A 13,584-nucleotide genomic window follows, 5' to 3' on the forward strand; every position below is an offset into this window, starting at 1 on the left:
CTACAGCACAAAACAGGCCCTTCGGCCCCACAAGTTGTGCCGAACATATCCCTACTTTTTAGGCCTACCTATAACCCTCCATCCTATTAAGTCCCATGTACTCGTCCAGGAGTCTCTTAAAAGACCCTATTGAGTTTGCCTCCACCACCCCTGACGGCAGCCGATTCCACTCGCCCGCCACCCTCTGTGTGAAAAATTTCCCCTGTACCTACCCCCCAGCACCTTAAACCTGTGTCCTCTCGTAGCAGCCATTTCCACCCTGAGAAAAAGCCTCTGAGAGTCCACCCGATCTATGCCTCTCAACACCTTATATACCTCTATTAGGTCTCCTCTCATCCTACGTCTCTCCAAGGAGAAAAGACCGAGCTTATGGTTGATCTGTACTCAACATCAATCCACTGATCCTTGAATCAATTGGCCCAGCAACCACAGCCTTTTAGAATCTCTACAGTACAGAAGGAGGCCATTTGGCCCATCGGGTCTACACTAACTCCCTGATACAGCATCCAACTCAGCCCCTATCTGTGTAACCCCAAGTATTTATCCCACTAATCCCCCTAACCTACACATCTTGGGACACTAAGGGGCAATTCATCATGGCCAATCCACCTAACCTGCACATCTTTGGAGTGTGGGAGAAAACCAGAGCACCCGGAGGAAACCCACACAGACATGGGGAGAAAGTACAAACTCCACACAGACAGTGACCCAAGGCCAGAATTGAATTGTGAGGCAGCAGTGCTAACCACCGTTCCACCGTGTCGCCCTACAATACAAAATGTCCCAAGGTGATTCACAATGTGAGGATATAGATGCTGAAATTGTGGTGTGGTTGAGTTAGGAACTTTATGCTTGTACCTTTCACTCTAAATAAATGCATGCATCATCCTTCATCAATCTCTCTCCAGCATATAACTTCCTTAATGTCTTTGAGGCTTTTTAAAGTTTTTGTGACGAGTATGAAGGTTTTCGCAAGGGGTTGTGGTTAGACAGGTATAAAGGGAAAAATGTTTTGGTGGATTGCTGCTATGTAATGTCCATCCGCGTCTTGCTTGAGAGAGGTGGTGTTTTTTCACAATTGAATGAATGAAATGCCAAAACATGTTAGCATACATAACAACAGTCCCCAAACTCCAAATTTTAATTAAATATTGTTGAGCACTTTTTAATAGATTTATTGGTATAGGATATATATAATTTCAAATATTTCATTATTTGTTACAATTCCAAGTTGGAACCCTCGGGTGAATTAAATTAGTGTTAATTCTGACGAAGAATTCTGATTTGTGGACATTCTGTTTGATGAATTAATTTGCCTAAATACAGCGCCAATGATCTTCAATTTTTCCTCAAGGTTTCGAGATTTTCATTGCTGCTAGTGGTTTGAGATCAAATGAAGATCAGATTAAACCTGGCTGTGAAGCCCCCATTCATAGTTGAATAAATTGCTAGCATTTGTTTAGATTTATACTTCCCTAAAAGGCTGTTTCTCAAATTTCAAAGGGTATGCAGCACTCATAGTAACAGAAATAAGGTGACCATAAATAAATCTGCTTGAATGAAGCCAACAGTTACCATTTCTGATGATCTTTCACTTGTTCTCTACTCTGCATGAATAAACATTGTGCACCTAAAGTCTCTTTCATGTCTAAACAGGCAAGTGATTTGTTTATCTATCTATTTTCTAAAACCTTTGACTTTTTTTTAATGCAGAGACCTGTTTAATGCAGCTTTCCTATCCTGTTGGTCAGAACTGCATGAAGCACAACAAGATGAGTTGATCAGAAGTATTGAGCAGGCTCTAACTTCTCAAGACATTGCCGAGGTCACACAGACACTGTTGAACCTGGCAGAATTCATGGAGCACAGTGACAAGGTAAAAGAGAGGCTAAATTTGACACTGTCAAATTATGAAAATGTTGACCTTTTACCAAAATAGTTTGACATGTTTCACACAAAATGCCTTCCAACTGCCAGACATTTGTACCAAACCTAATTAACAGGTTCCACATATACGCTGACAACACCAAACTCTATATCACCAGAACCTCTCTCAACTCTTCAATGTCTGTAAATTGTCAGACTGCTTATCTGACCGATATCCAATATTGGATGAGCAGAAATTCCTTCCAACTAAATACTGGGAAGCCGGAAGCCATTGTCTTTCGTCTCTGCCACAAATCCCATTCCCGAGCAACTGACTTTATCCTGCTCCCTAGAAACCACTTGAGATTGAACCAAATTCTTCGCAACCTTGGCGTTGTGTTTGATCCAGAGATAATCTTCCGACCACGTATCTGCAACATCAATAGAACCACTTATTTCCACCATGATAAGATGGCTTGACTCCATCCATGCCTCACCTCATCTGCTGCTGACACCCTCACTATGCCTTTGTTATTCCTGCAACCTCATAATCTGTTTCCTCTCAGCCGAGCAGAACCCGAAAGTTCTTGCGTTGGGTGCGCACACATTTCCTCTCTAAAGTTACCATGCACAATTGATCTAGCAAACAAATTTCAAGTGATTGCGCATTTAAATAAATTGACCATGTACTACCAAAAAAAAGGGTACATTGCTATCATGTGGAATATCTGGGTTCCTCCATTTCTGACCACTTCTGCAATGCCAATTTTAATTGCTCTTGTCACAGGTGGTTGTGGCCGCAGCTGTCAACATGCTAAGCTTTGGAATTCCACAGCTAAACCTCTCTGCTTCTCTCTTGCTCTCTCCTCCTTCAGACACTCCTCAAGATCTACCTCTTCAACTAAACTTTTGTTCATCCACTGTATATCCCTTTTCTTGACTGTATCGCATTTGTTTATTAACACCTCTGAGAAGTTGCTTAGGAAATTTTGATACAGTAAAGATGTCATATCATTGCAAATTGTTGTTGTTGCTTTAAGTTTCCTTCCTTAACCTATTTTGCACACCATTTTCTGATTGCTATCACATTTTTATTGGAAATTTATTGGGATTGTCAACAACAAATTAATGATGCAAATAGAAGTGGTGTTGTCACTGCATTGAACGCCACAACAGATGTTGTTCAGCAGCACCTCTTGTCAGTCATGCTACTTCGACCTTCAGTATTAACAGCAAATGGAGGGTTGACTGAAGTGACCAAAACCATGACTATTGTGATGGGATTTGGTGGAATCAAGTTGCTGAAATTATGTCATGTGTGTACTAATGAATTGGCTTCATTATTTTGTCTTTTACAAAGCTGTAGCTATTACAAAGGTATGTGAGGTGAGGTAAATAATTACAAGTCTGAAGCTTGAAAACTGCAAAAGCAATCTTCCCTTTTGCTATTTTTAATGTTTTCTGTGAACATCAGTAGATCTGGTCCATCTGTTATTTTGATCTGCGCTTTTATATATACAGTGAATTTTAAGAGCCAGCCTTTCCACCATAGAGCATTTCCATCCCATACAAAAAGATTTAAGAGAATTAAAAAAATTAGAGATGGATTATTGAACTTGGAACACTGCCCTTTTATCTGTGGGGCCTGACTTCCATCCATCCCTGACAAAGTTTGTAAAAAGAAATCTGATTTTAAAAGGTGTTAAATCAATTGAATTTGAGCAATTTCAAGTCAAGTCCTAGTGGATTACATCACTGCAGTGTAAAGCTATCCAATATTTGATATTGAATCTTCTACTATAAGGTGCAAGAAATTAGGACATCAGACTGGTACAATAGAATCCTACTTTGCTGGTGCATTGGACACACCTAATTTTTCTAGAACAAAATGACATTTTATAGTTTTTAAACCGATACTTACTTACCACTCATCAACATCAACAGTAAAGTAATAGGATTCAGTTGACATGCGGGTTAATAAAAGAAAGCCAAAATGGATTTCTTAAGGGGAAATCATATTTAACTAACTTGCTGGAGAATTTTGAAGAGGTAACAGAGAAGGTTGATGAGTGCAATGCTGCTGATCTGGCATATATGGACTTCTAAAAGGTATTTGATTTAGTGCCGTGTAGCAGATTTGTGAGCAAAGTTATAGCGCATGGGATAAAGGAGACAATAGTAACACAAATACAAAATTGGCTGAGTGACAGAAAACAGAAAGTAGTGGTTAATTGTTGTTTTTCAGGCTGGAAGAAAATTTGTAGTGGGGTTCCCTAAGGTTTAGTATTAGGACTCTTGATTTTCCAGGCATATAGTCATGACCTAGACTTTTATGTATAGGGCACAAATTCAAAATTTGCATATGTACAAAACTTGAAAGCATTGTGAGCTGCGAGGAGGATAGTGTAGAACTTCAAAAGGGCACCGGCAAGTTGCTGGGATAGGCGGACAGATGAAAGATGAGGTTCAATGTGGAGCAATATGAAGTGATTCATTTTGGTAGGAAGAACATGGAGAGACAATATTAAACAGCGGATACAATTCTAAAGGGCAGAGCGATCAGGGTTTCAGGGATGAGAAACTTCAGTTGTGATGATACGTGCGTAAGTCATTAAAGGTGGCAGAACAGGTTCAGAGAAGGGTTAATAAAGCATACAGTAGCCTAAGATTTATTAGTAGGGGCTTAGAGTAGAAGGGCAAGGAGGTTATGTTGAACTTGTGCAAGGCAGTAGTTCAGTTTCAGCTGGAGTGCTGCTTCCAGTTCTTGGTGCCGCACTTCAGGAAGGATCTGAAGAAGGCATTGGAGAGATTGCAAATAAATTAATGGGAATAGTTCCAGGGGTGAGAAATGTCAATTATGATGATAGATTGGAAAAGTTAAGACTGTTTTCCTTGGAGAAGAGAAGGCTGAGAGGAGATTTGATAGTATACAAAATCATGAGGACTGTTGATAGGATAGATAGGTAGAAACTATTTCCACTTGTGAAAGGATCAAGAATGAAAGGGCACAGATTTAAAGTATTTAGCAAAAGAAACAGAAGCTTTTTCATGCAGCAAATACTTAAAGTCTGGAATTCACTGCCTGAGAATATGATGCAGGCAGGTTCAATCAAAGTATTCAAAAGAAAATTAGACTTCTCCGAAAAGGAAGAACGTGCAGGGTTACAGGACAAAGTTGGGAGAATGGCACTAAGTGAATTACTCATTCAGAGAGCTGTTACAAACATTGGGCTGAATGGCCACCTCCTGCACTGTAACAATTCTGTGATTCAAATTTGTATATGCTGAGAATAATGTTTGTACTACAAAGGGACCTATTTTAAAAATAAGAGTTGTTTTGAAACATGCAGTTTTGTGTTGCTTATTTACCTCCATCACTATCCTGCTTGTTCATTGTTTTAGGACTGGAGGTCAAGTGACTCAATATTCTGGTATTTTTACTGCATTTCAACAATGCAAAATTGTATTTTAAATTTACAAGAACAAAGTTTACTACAGGACCCAACTATGCTTATAAAGAAATCTTACTCTGCACATAACTCGAGTTTGGGGTGTGATTTCATCCAGTCTAGTGACACTATAAACAATTGCAAATCCTTCTCATGGGGATTTTTAGTGAAATTGTAAATATTTATTAATAATATTGCTATACCTATCCACTTCAAGAAATATCTGCATTGGGTGCTTGATGCAGATACAGGTTGCAAAATATGGAAAATTATATTTGTTGTCATTGCAGCCTAATCTGTCAACTTGGTGCCTTCAAATGATTTGCCAATGCATTTGAATAAATTTTTGTTTGAAGAGAAAACAAATGCCAGATTCCTTAATTTCCATCAGGGGCCTCTACCACTAAGAGATGACAATGGCATTGTCCTTCTGGGAGAGAGAGCAGCCAAATGTCGTGCATATGCCAAAGCCTTGCATTATAAGGAGCTGGAGTTCCAGAAAGGTCCCTGCCCGGCAATTCTAGAATCTTTAATCAGGTAAGTTGAATCACTTTGTTTAAAAATGTGTGGGAAATTATTGCACTGCAGTTTTGATTGCAGTGACCAGTCTGACAAATTTATAGAGAGAACCTGTACAAACTGGATTGAAAAATAAATATTAGCAAAATGTATAAACTGCTGTCGCAGGTATAGATGGACTCTGAGCCGAATGGCCTCCTTTGTGCATAATGTCTCTCTGTTGAACAAAGGAGCCTGTGTGCGTAAAACATTGATAGAAAACTACATATTGCTTTTAAATTACATTTATATTAGCCAGATTCCTAACATATCTTACTCTCTTGACGATTGCATGCTTGTACTTGGAAAAATCCCAACCCCTTAATATGCTTTCAAAATCTAGCTGTTCTATTGCTTGAAATGTGTTTCATACTTTAGTATGGGCTTGGACTTTTGAGAATTTTCTCAAGTTTAGGGATCAGATTAAATTTCGGAATGTCCAAGATATAAAGGTTGTTGTTTCTGTTTAACCTGAAGTTTTGCTTCAATTTTTATTTGCTAGACCTGAAAATCTATTGGTACAGTTAATCATTATGGGTGAGGATAAAAAACCTTATCCCAGCGAAGCTTATTTCTGATTTTTTCCGAGATGGGATAGCTCCGGGTTTATGGGACCATTTGCAGCTACTTTCAAAATAAAAGTCAACTCTACATTCTGAGTTTCATAAAATTAATTTCATAAATGTTTTATTGATTGAAGGAAATGTTTCATGCATGTTGCTCCATTCCCATGTTGGGTGCATTTAATGATTTTGCAATCCTTGCACAGTCATATTTGTCGAAGATGAAATGCAGACTCATAATAATCAAGGTGTCCATTTATATTAGATATTCACCATTCTGTTGCCTCCAATTTTTCCATTTTCTATTCCATTCTCAGCTGTTTGTGCAACTGATTAAATTGCTTATTATGAATTTGAATTAAAGGAAAGTAGGAAAAGCTAGTTAGTGTTCCCATTAATTACTGTTCAGGGATGTCACCTGGAAAATTCATTTGCGAGGGATCAATATTTCGCTTTATTGTGATATCTTTTGCAGTTGTATATTTTGTTGAAACTTTTGGACCAGTTTCACATGCGAAGAATGACCACATGGTATTGGAGAGATGCTCAAGCTTTGGGAGCAACAACTCAGTGTGAATCTGCACCTGAAGAAGACATGGGCAGGAAATTTGATTAGTGAGGGCTGGGATAAATTTATAAACCTGCATGCATCAAAGAGAAGATTTTAAAAAAAATTTGGAAATTCTGTATGTAAACATGCTGCTATTCATTATGCAGAATTCTCAGAAGGATAAACTAAGTTTAAAGTTTATTTATTAGTGTCACAAGTAGGCTTACATTTACATTGCAATGAAGTTACTGTGAAAATCCCCTAGTCCCCACACTCTGGCACCGGTTCGGGTACACTAAGGGATAATTTAGCATGGACAATACACATAACTAGCATGTCTTTCGGACTGTGGGAGGAAACAGGAGCACCTGGAGGAAACCCACACAGACACGGGGAGAAGGTGCAAACTCCACACACAGTGACCCAAGCTGGGAATTGAACCTGGTTTCCTGATGCTGTGAGGCAACAGTGCTTGCCACTGTGCCAATTTGTCATTGACAAGTGACCTTTACAAAAGTTCCATCAAATTCTTGTTTCCTCTTTTTGTTCTAGATGTTGTACTGATTTGTGTACACAGCATTTACCTACCTATTCTCATAAACCAAAACAGTTTTCCTGATGACACTTCTTGTGTTTGCTCTGAGACTATGCTGAACAACATTGTTGGGATTTGTTCCTGTTTAGAACAAAGTGTGTGGAGAGGACCATCTATTTAAATTCTGCTGGCAACAGTCCAGACTGGGCTGCATTATTGAAAGTGTGTTTGAATCCTGGCAAAGGCATAACTAGCTGCCATCAAATTTTGCATTTGGATGATAATTGAGCTTTGATTTATACTATCATGTGAAAGTATACTGGGAATTCATGTTTAAATGAGAATAAAACATTCAAAACTTACTATGAATCAAATTTGCGATTTGAAGCTTTGGAACACTGGTGGCATCTGCTACACTCCTAAACTAATAAAGTGGAAATGTGGTTTCAATAAGCCACCTGGTTCACCTCTTGAGCAGTCAATGTAACTTTCTACAGGTTTTCATTTGGGCATCCTGTTTGATTTCATGGAAGTAATTTTAGTCCATAAATAAGTTAACTTTGAGTCATGCTGTCCATTTCTTTTAAGAGCTGTTAGCAGTCCAGGTCTAAAGAGTTCAGCTGTATAAACTGGTTGGCTGTCATTTGAAGTTTTGCTCATATACTTCATGGAAAATTGGTAGTTCAGTATAAGAAAAATGCTTGTCTAGCCTCATTTGGAACTCCATGTAATAATCCGGTAGCAACATACAGTAATATTTAACAAGAATGATCAAATGGGGTAGTTTTTGGTAAAAGGATCAGTGTAACCTTATAGTTCTATTTGGCTGAATCTTGCCTTAATTGGCTGGATTTTGAGAGCTAGAAGTAACATACTAATATCATTCATATTAAAGCAGGTTCTGACAGATACAGCAAGTACTGTCAAAAATATCAGTTCCAATAAGTTAATTAGATGTTAACAGCTACTTTGCAGCTGAATGCTATTTTCTTTAATTTGTTCGAAACCTGAACTATCTCATTTTAAATGGGGGAAAATACATCCATTAATTAAATAAGATATTATAAAATGGCCTAATACTAAACCATTTTTGCTGGTAACTTAAAAGGTAGAGACAGCCATTTTTCTTGGCAACTGATGGGTGAGTATCTCAGACCTGTGAGCTTTTCATGCAGTAGCTTGTGTATATCTTCGCCAGCCATTTGGGAAGATGCAGCAATCAGAAAGCAACGTTGTGAATTGTGACTTAAAAGACAATAGTTTATGTGAATTATTTTCTGTTAACTGCAGTACTGTGGAAAATTGTCCACCAGGGCAACTTTTGACCCCAAGCGATAGACACAAGTTCGGGGTGGTGGTGGTAATTTTAACCTAGCTTGATGGACGGAAGCCTGCATGATTGGGTGGAAGAATAGTTTGCACCCTACCAAATATTACTGTTAACTGACTTGGGTTTGAGAGTTTCCTTACAGGTTGATTAGAGTAAAATTTCCCTCCGAATTCAACATTATAAATACACTAACATGATGCACAAATAATTCCTTGTATTTTTGTTCAGGTTACTTGACGAGAAACATTTTTGGTTTCTTGCTCATTATTTACTAAATGGAGATTGTGTGCAAACTATAGTGTTGAACAATTTTTGTTTCCTCTGTTTATAGATAAATGCTAAAGTTTCTTAAGAAAGCTACAGAAGAAAAATACAAAAAAGAAAGATTTTTTCTAGTCGCAGCTCATATCCTAAGCTACAAAGTATGGTGCCAAGAGACTTGCATTAAATGTGCATGATTTTGTAAATTTGTAGGAACAATTGAAGCCCAAGGTAAAAATTGCAATTGGTGACAATGTATAGCAGATTTGTCAACACTAGTAAAAAGACAGGTTAATATTTTAGATGCAAACAATTTTTGTCAGAATTGGATAGCTCAAAATAAGTGAATCTCTTTATAAGAATAATGCAGAGTTATAACATAGTTCTGGTATAATTGCGAAGATGGAATGAACTATGAAAAAAATCTTTGATTGTACTTGACATCAAGGTAACAAAGTTTGTGATTAGTTTAACTTTAAAGTTTTAAAGTTTATTTATTAGTGTCACAAGTAGGTTTACATTAACACTGCAATGAAGTTACTGTGAAAATCCTCTAGTCACCACACTCCTGTGCCTGTTTGGGTACACTGAGGGAGAATTTAGCATGGTCATGCACCTAACCAGCACATCTTCGGACTGTGGGAGGAACCCCATGCAGACCCGGGGAGAACATCCGGGAATTGAATCCGGGTTCCTGGCACTCAGATGCAGCAGTGCTAACATGCTATATATATAAAAATATAGTTAAGTCTTGGCCCCTTGACGTCTGCTCAACTGTCTTATTTTCCTCTAGGACTTGTGAAATTTTTTTAGAGTGAATTTAATTTTTTTTGTATGTTTTGGTATTCAGTATGAAGAAAAGTGTTGGATTCCGCATGATTTATTGCAGCACAGTTATATTACAGCACTTCAAATTGCTGTAGGAGCATATCATTATATAATTCTATTTAAAATATTACTTGATTAATTGAAGTTTGAAATTCAGCCTATTTAGTTGTGTTAATGCTAAGCAAAGGAAGTGGACTGAAATGCTATTGCAATAAAGAGGCTTCGAAAAGACATTCCTGTTCAAAAACTGGCAACTGTTAATACTTCAGCAATGAATTGAAACAATGTGAAAATGGTAATAAATGATCAACATAGCCTTTGTGGACAATGGGATTAAAGCCCTGTTTAATAATTTAGTGGATATTCAAAGGGAAAAAGGGATTATTACTTTTAGCTGGTTAAGGTCTGTTTTACTTGAAGTAGAGACTTTTCTGAAGTAAAATCCTTGTAATTTGAGATCGCATACCAGACAGTAGCCTCTGGGGTGATTATACTTCAATGGTGTAAGTAGCATAACAGTCACTTAAAATACTTGTTTTTCCTTCCAGACTGAATCGCATAGTTGAAGACTTGGCTTTTGTGACTTACATAAATGTGCCAAAACCATTTCAGATTCAATCAGATTTCTAGTTGACTCAATCTTTTCAGAGCTTCGCTATGAGAGGTTTTTACCATTATAATTCATATCTTTCCTACTGACTGGATGTCATTTTTTTTCCCCTACGACCCAGTGTTGTGTGAATTGATAGTATCACACTGTTATGATACTGGAGCAGAATCTTTGGTTGCAATTTTGAGGATAGTGATGAATTGAAGCACTTGCTGCTGATCTTAAAACTGCTCACAAAGATCAAGTAATGCCTAGTGCTCTGGGACCAAGTAGAGGGGATTCCTGGCATCTAGCAACAGTGATGCCAGCAAGCAGGCTGAATAACCATTAACACTGAATAATTCTCAAAACAATCAGCCAAGAAGGAATGAGCAGGTTTTACTGGTCACATTTTATAATTTTATGGATTAAAGACAAAAATGGAATACTGAACATTTTTTAAAAATGAACTCATTTTAAAGGTTTATGGAGATTTTAACACAGTGTGAAGAAATTTGAAATTCCACAAATATGACATTCAATTTTCATGACCAGAGAAGTTATTTCGCAGTAATTATGGTGTTAAATGTCATTCAATGAGGCGAAATTTATTCAAAGGTTTTTATGGCAAGAATAGTTAAATAAAATGTGGAGGTTCATATCAAAGCAGTAATTTCTAATTGAAATCCATCTGTGAGGGCTTCAACCATGCACTGAGTGAAGGAGCAGGAAAACACATTATAGCAGCTTTTAGCTTTGTGCAGACACCAGAGGTTGCTGTCAATATTATAGAGTAATGCTGTCAGTTTCAGAAGTATTAAAACTAGAAAAATTGAGCCATTTTATTAGGAAAGCAATCTACGTATCAAACTTTTATTCATAGAGTATTTTATTGAGAATGCCAGTAACTTCTCAAAGTGCTTGGTGTACAATTGAATTGCTTTGACGAATACCTGTTGCATGTATAAATATGGTAGTCAATTGTAAAAGCTGGTTCCTGTGAAAAGTCAAACCCTGAATATGGAACTATCTCTCTTGCCCTAATTCCACCATAAATGGTTCTGTTTGCACAGCAACTATTTGTTTCCCTTTCCCTTCCAGAAGACTGTTGTAATTCTCATTTTTTTAAAAACTTACTCCAACTTCCAAGGGTAGCACAGTGGTTAGCACTGCTACCTCACAGCACCAGGGACTTGGGTTCAATTCCAGCCTCAGGTGACCATCTGTGTGGAGTTATCACGTTCTCCCCGTGTCTGCGTGGGTTTCCACCTGGTGCTCCAATTTCCTCCCACACTACAAAGATCTGCAGGTTAGGTGGATTGGCCATGCTAAATTGCCCCTTAGTAGGATTAGCAGGGTAAATACGTGGCGTATGGGGATAGAGCCTGGGTGGGATTGTTGTTTGTGTAGGCTCGATGGTCCAAATGGCCCCCTTCTGCACTGTAGATTCTTTGATTGCCAGGTACCATTCTGTTTCTAACCTCCTTCTCTTCACCACTCACCCTCTCCTCAAGTTGTCATGTTCTGCTCTCCCAGAAGCATTTTTTAAATCCCTTCAATCTTGTTTCCACCCACCTACTGCACAGGGACCACCCTCATCGACAGCCAATCTCCTTTGTCACCAACCTGGGTGTATTATTTCTTAGAACGTAAGAACATAAGAAATAGGAGCAGGAGTAGGCCATCTCGCCCCGCAAGCCTGCTCCGCCATTCAATAAGATCGTGGCTGATCTGAACCCCCTGATAGTGGGTTGAGTTCCACTTAGCCGCCCGCTCCCCATAACCCTTAATTCCCTTAATGGTTAAAAATCTATCTATCTGTGACTTAAACACATTTAACGGGGTAGCCTCTACTGCTTCATTGGGCAGAGAATTCCAAAAATTCACTTCCCTCTGGGAGAAGAAGTTCCTCCTCAACTCTGTTCTAAATTGACTCCCCCGTATTTTGAGGCTATGCCCCCTAGTTCTTGTTTCCATTGTAAGTGGAAATAACCTCGCTGCTTCTACCCTGTCTAGCCCCTTCATTATCTTATATGTCTCTATAAGATCTCCCCTCAACCTTCTAAACTCCAATGAGTACAGGCCCAGTCTACTCAATCTCTCCTCATAAGCTAACCCCCTCATCTCCGGAATCAACCTGGTGAACCTTCTCTGTACCCCCTCCAAAGCTAATATATCCTTTCTTAAATAAGGGGACCAAAATTGTACACAATACTCTAGGTGCGGCCTCACCAGTACCCTGTACAGTTGCAGCATGACCTCCCTGCTTTTATACTCCATCCCTCTCGCGATAAAGGCCAACATTCCATTTTGCCGCCTTGATTACCTGCTGCACCTGCAAACTGAGTTTTTGTGATTCATGCACAAGGACCCCCAGGTCCCTCTGCACAGTAGTATGTTGTAATTTTTCACCGTTTAAATAATAGTCCACTTATAAATAATAGTCGTCTTATCTTTCTCAACCCCTCCTTGGTGTTTAACATAATTAATCAGTCCAATGTTCTTCACTGTTTCCTCTGTGGTTCTCTTCTGCCAGCTACACTCCAATTTGATCCAACAGAACTAGCATGTCCTCAGTTACAATTTGTCCTCCCAACACACTCTCAGCTGTCACCTTCAGAGTACAAGAAGATTTCCTCATTGACCCCCTTCTCTTCCTCATTTACACTCTGCCGATTGGGTAACACTCGGGGCAAAAGATCACATTCCCACCATCAAACTTCATTTGATGGAGATTCACAAGTGAAGGATAATATATTTGGCTTGTAGTCAGAACAATTTAACATCAATCCTATTGCGTAATGAAAATATCTCCCTCTGCTCTTCATACATTTCTCAGTAACGTAAGTTTGTGCAGAGTCCGACACTGGATCAGCAGCACAAATTCTAATAATTTGACCTAAATTGATCACCTTTGCCATGATGCTAAGCAATATGAAGGTTAAACATAACATACAGGTGCAGTGAGAGGTGCTTTTCTCAGATGGTACCATGTTTGGGATGACTTAGTGATTGCTAGTTTGCTTTTGGCCTGACCTGAGTAACTTAATATCAA

General features: G+C 38.5%; 1 protein-coding gene across 6 annotated transcripts in view; it reads left to right on the forward strand.

Annotated features, from left to right (window-relative positions):
* Positions 1 to 13,584, forward strand: part of mtor (mechanistic target of rapamycin kinase) — a 316,990-nt gene that overhangs the window by 113,696 nt on the left and 189,710 nt on the right. For all 6 annotated transcript variants that reach the window (XM_078239102.1, XM_078239096.1, XM_078239101.1 and 3 more), the window contains exons 27-28: positions 1,714 to 1,876; positions 5,707 to 5,852. In XM_078239102.1, coding sequence (XP_078095228.1) covers positions 1,714 to 1,876; positions 5,707 to 5,852 — 309 coding nt within the window. The remainder of the gene's footprint in view (positions 1 to 1,713; positions 1,877 to 5,706; positions 5,853 to 13,584) is intronic.

Source organism: Mustelus asterias, chromosome 22 (genome assembly GCF_964213995.1).
Source record: "Mustelus asterias chromosome 22, sMusAst1.hap1.1, whole genome shotgun sequence".
NCBI lineage: Eukaryota > Metazoa > Chordata > Chondrichthyes > Carcharhiniformes > Triakidae > Mustelus > Mustelus asterias.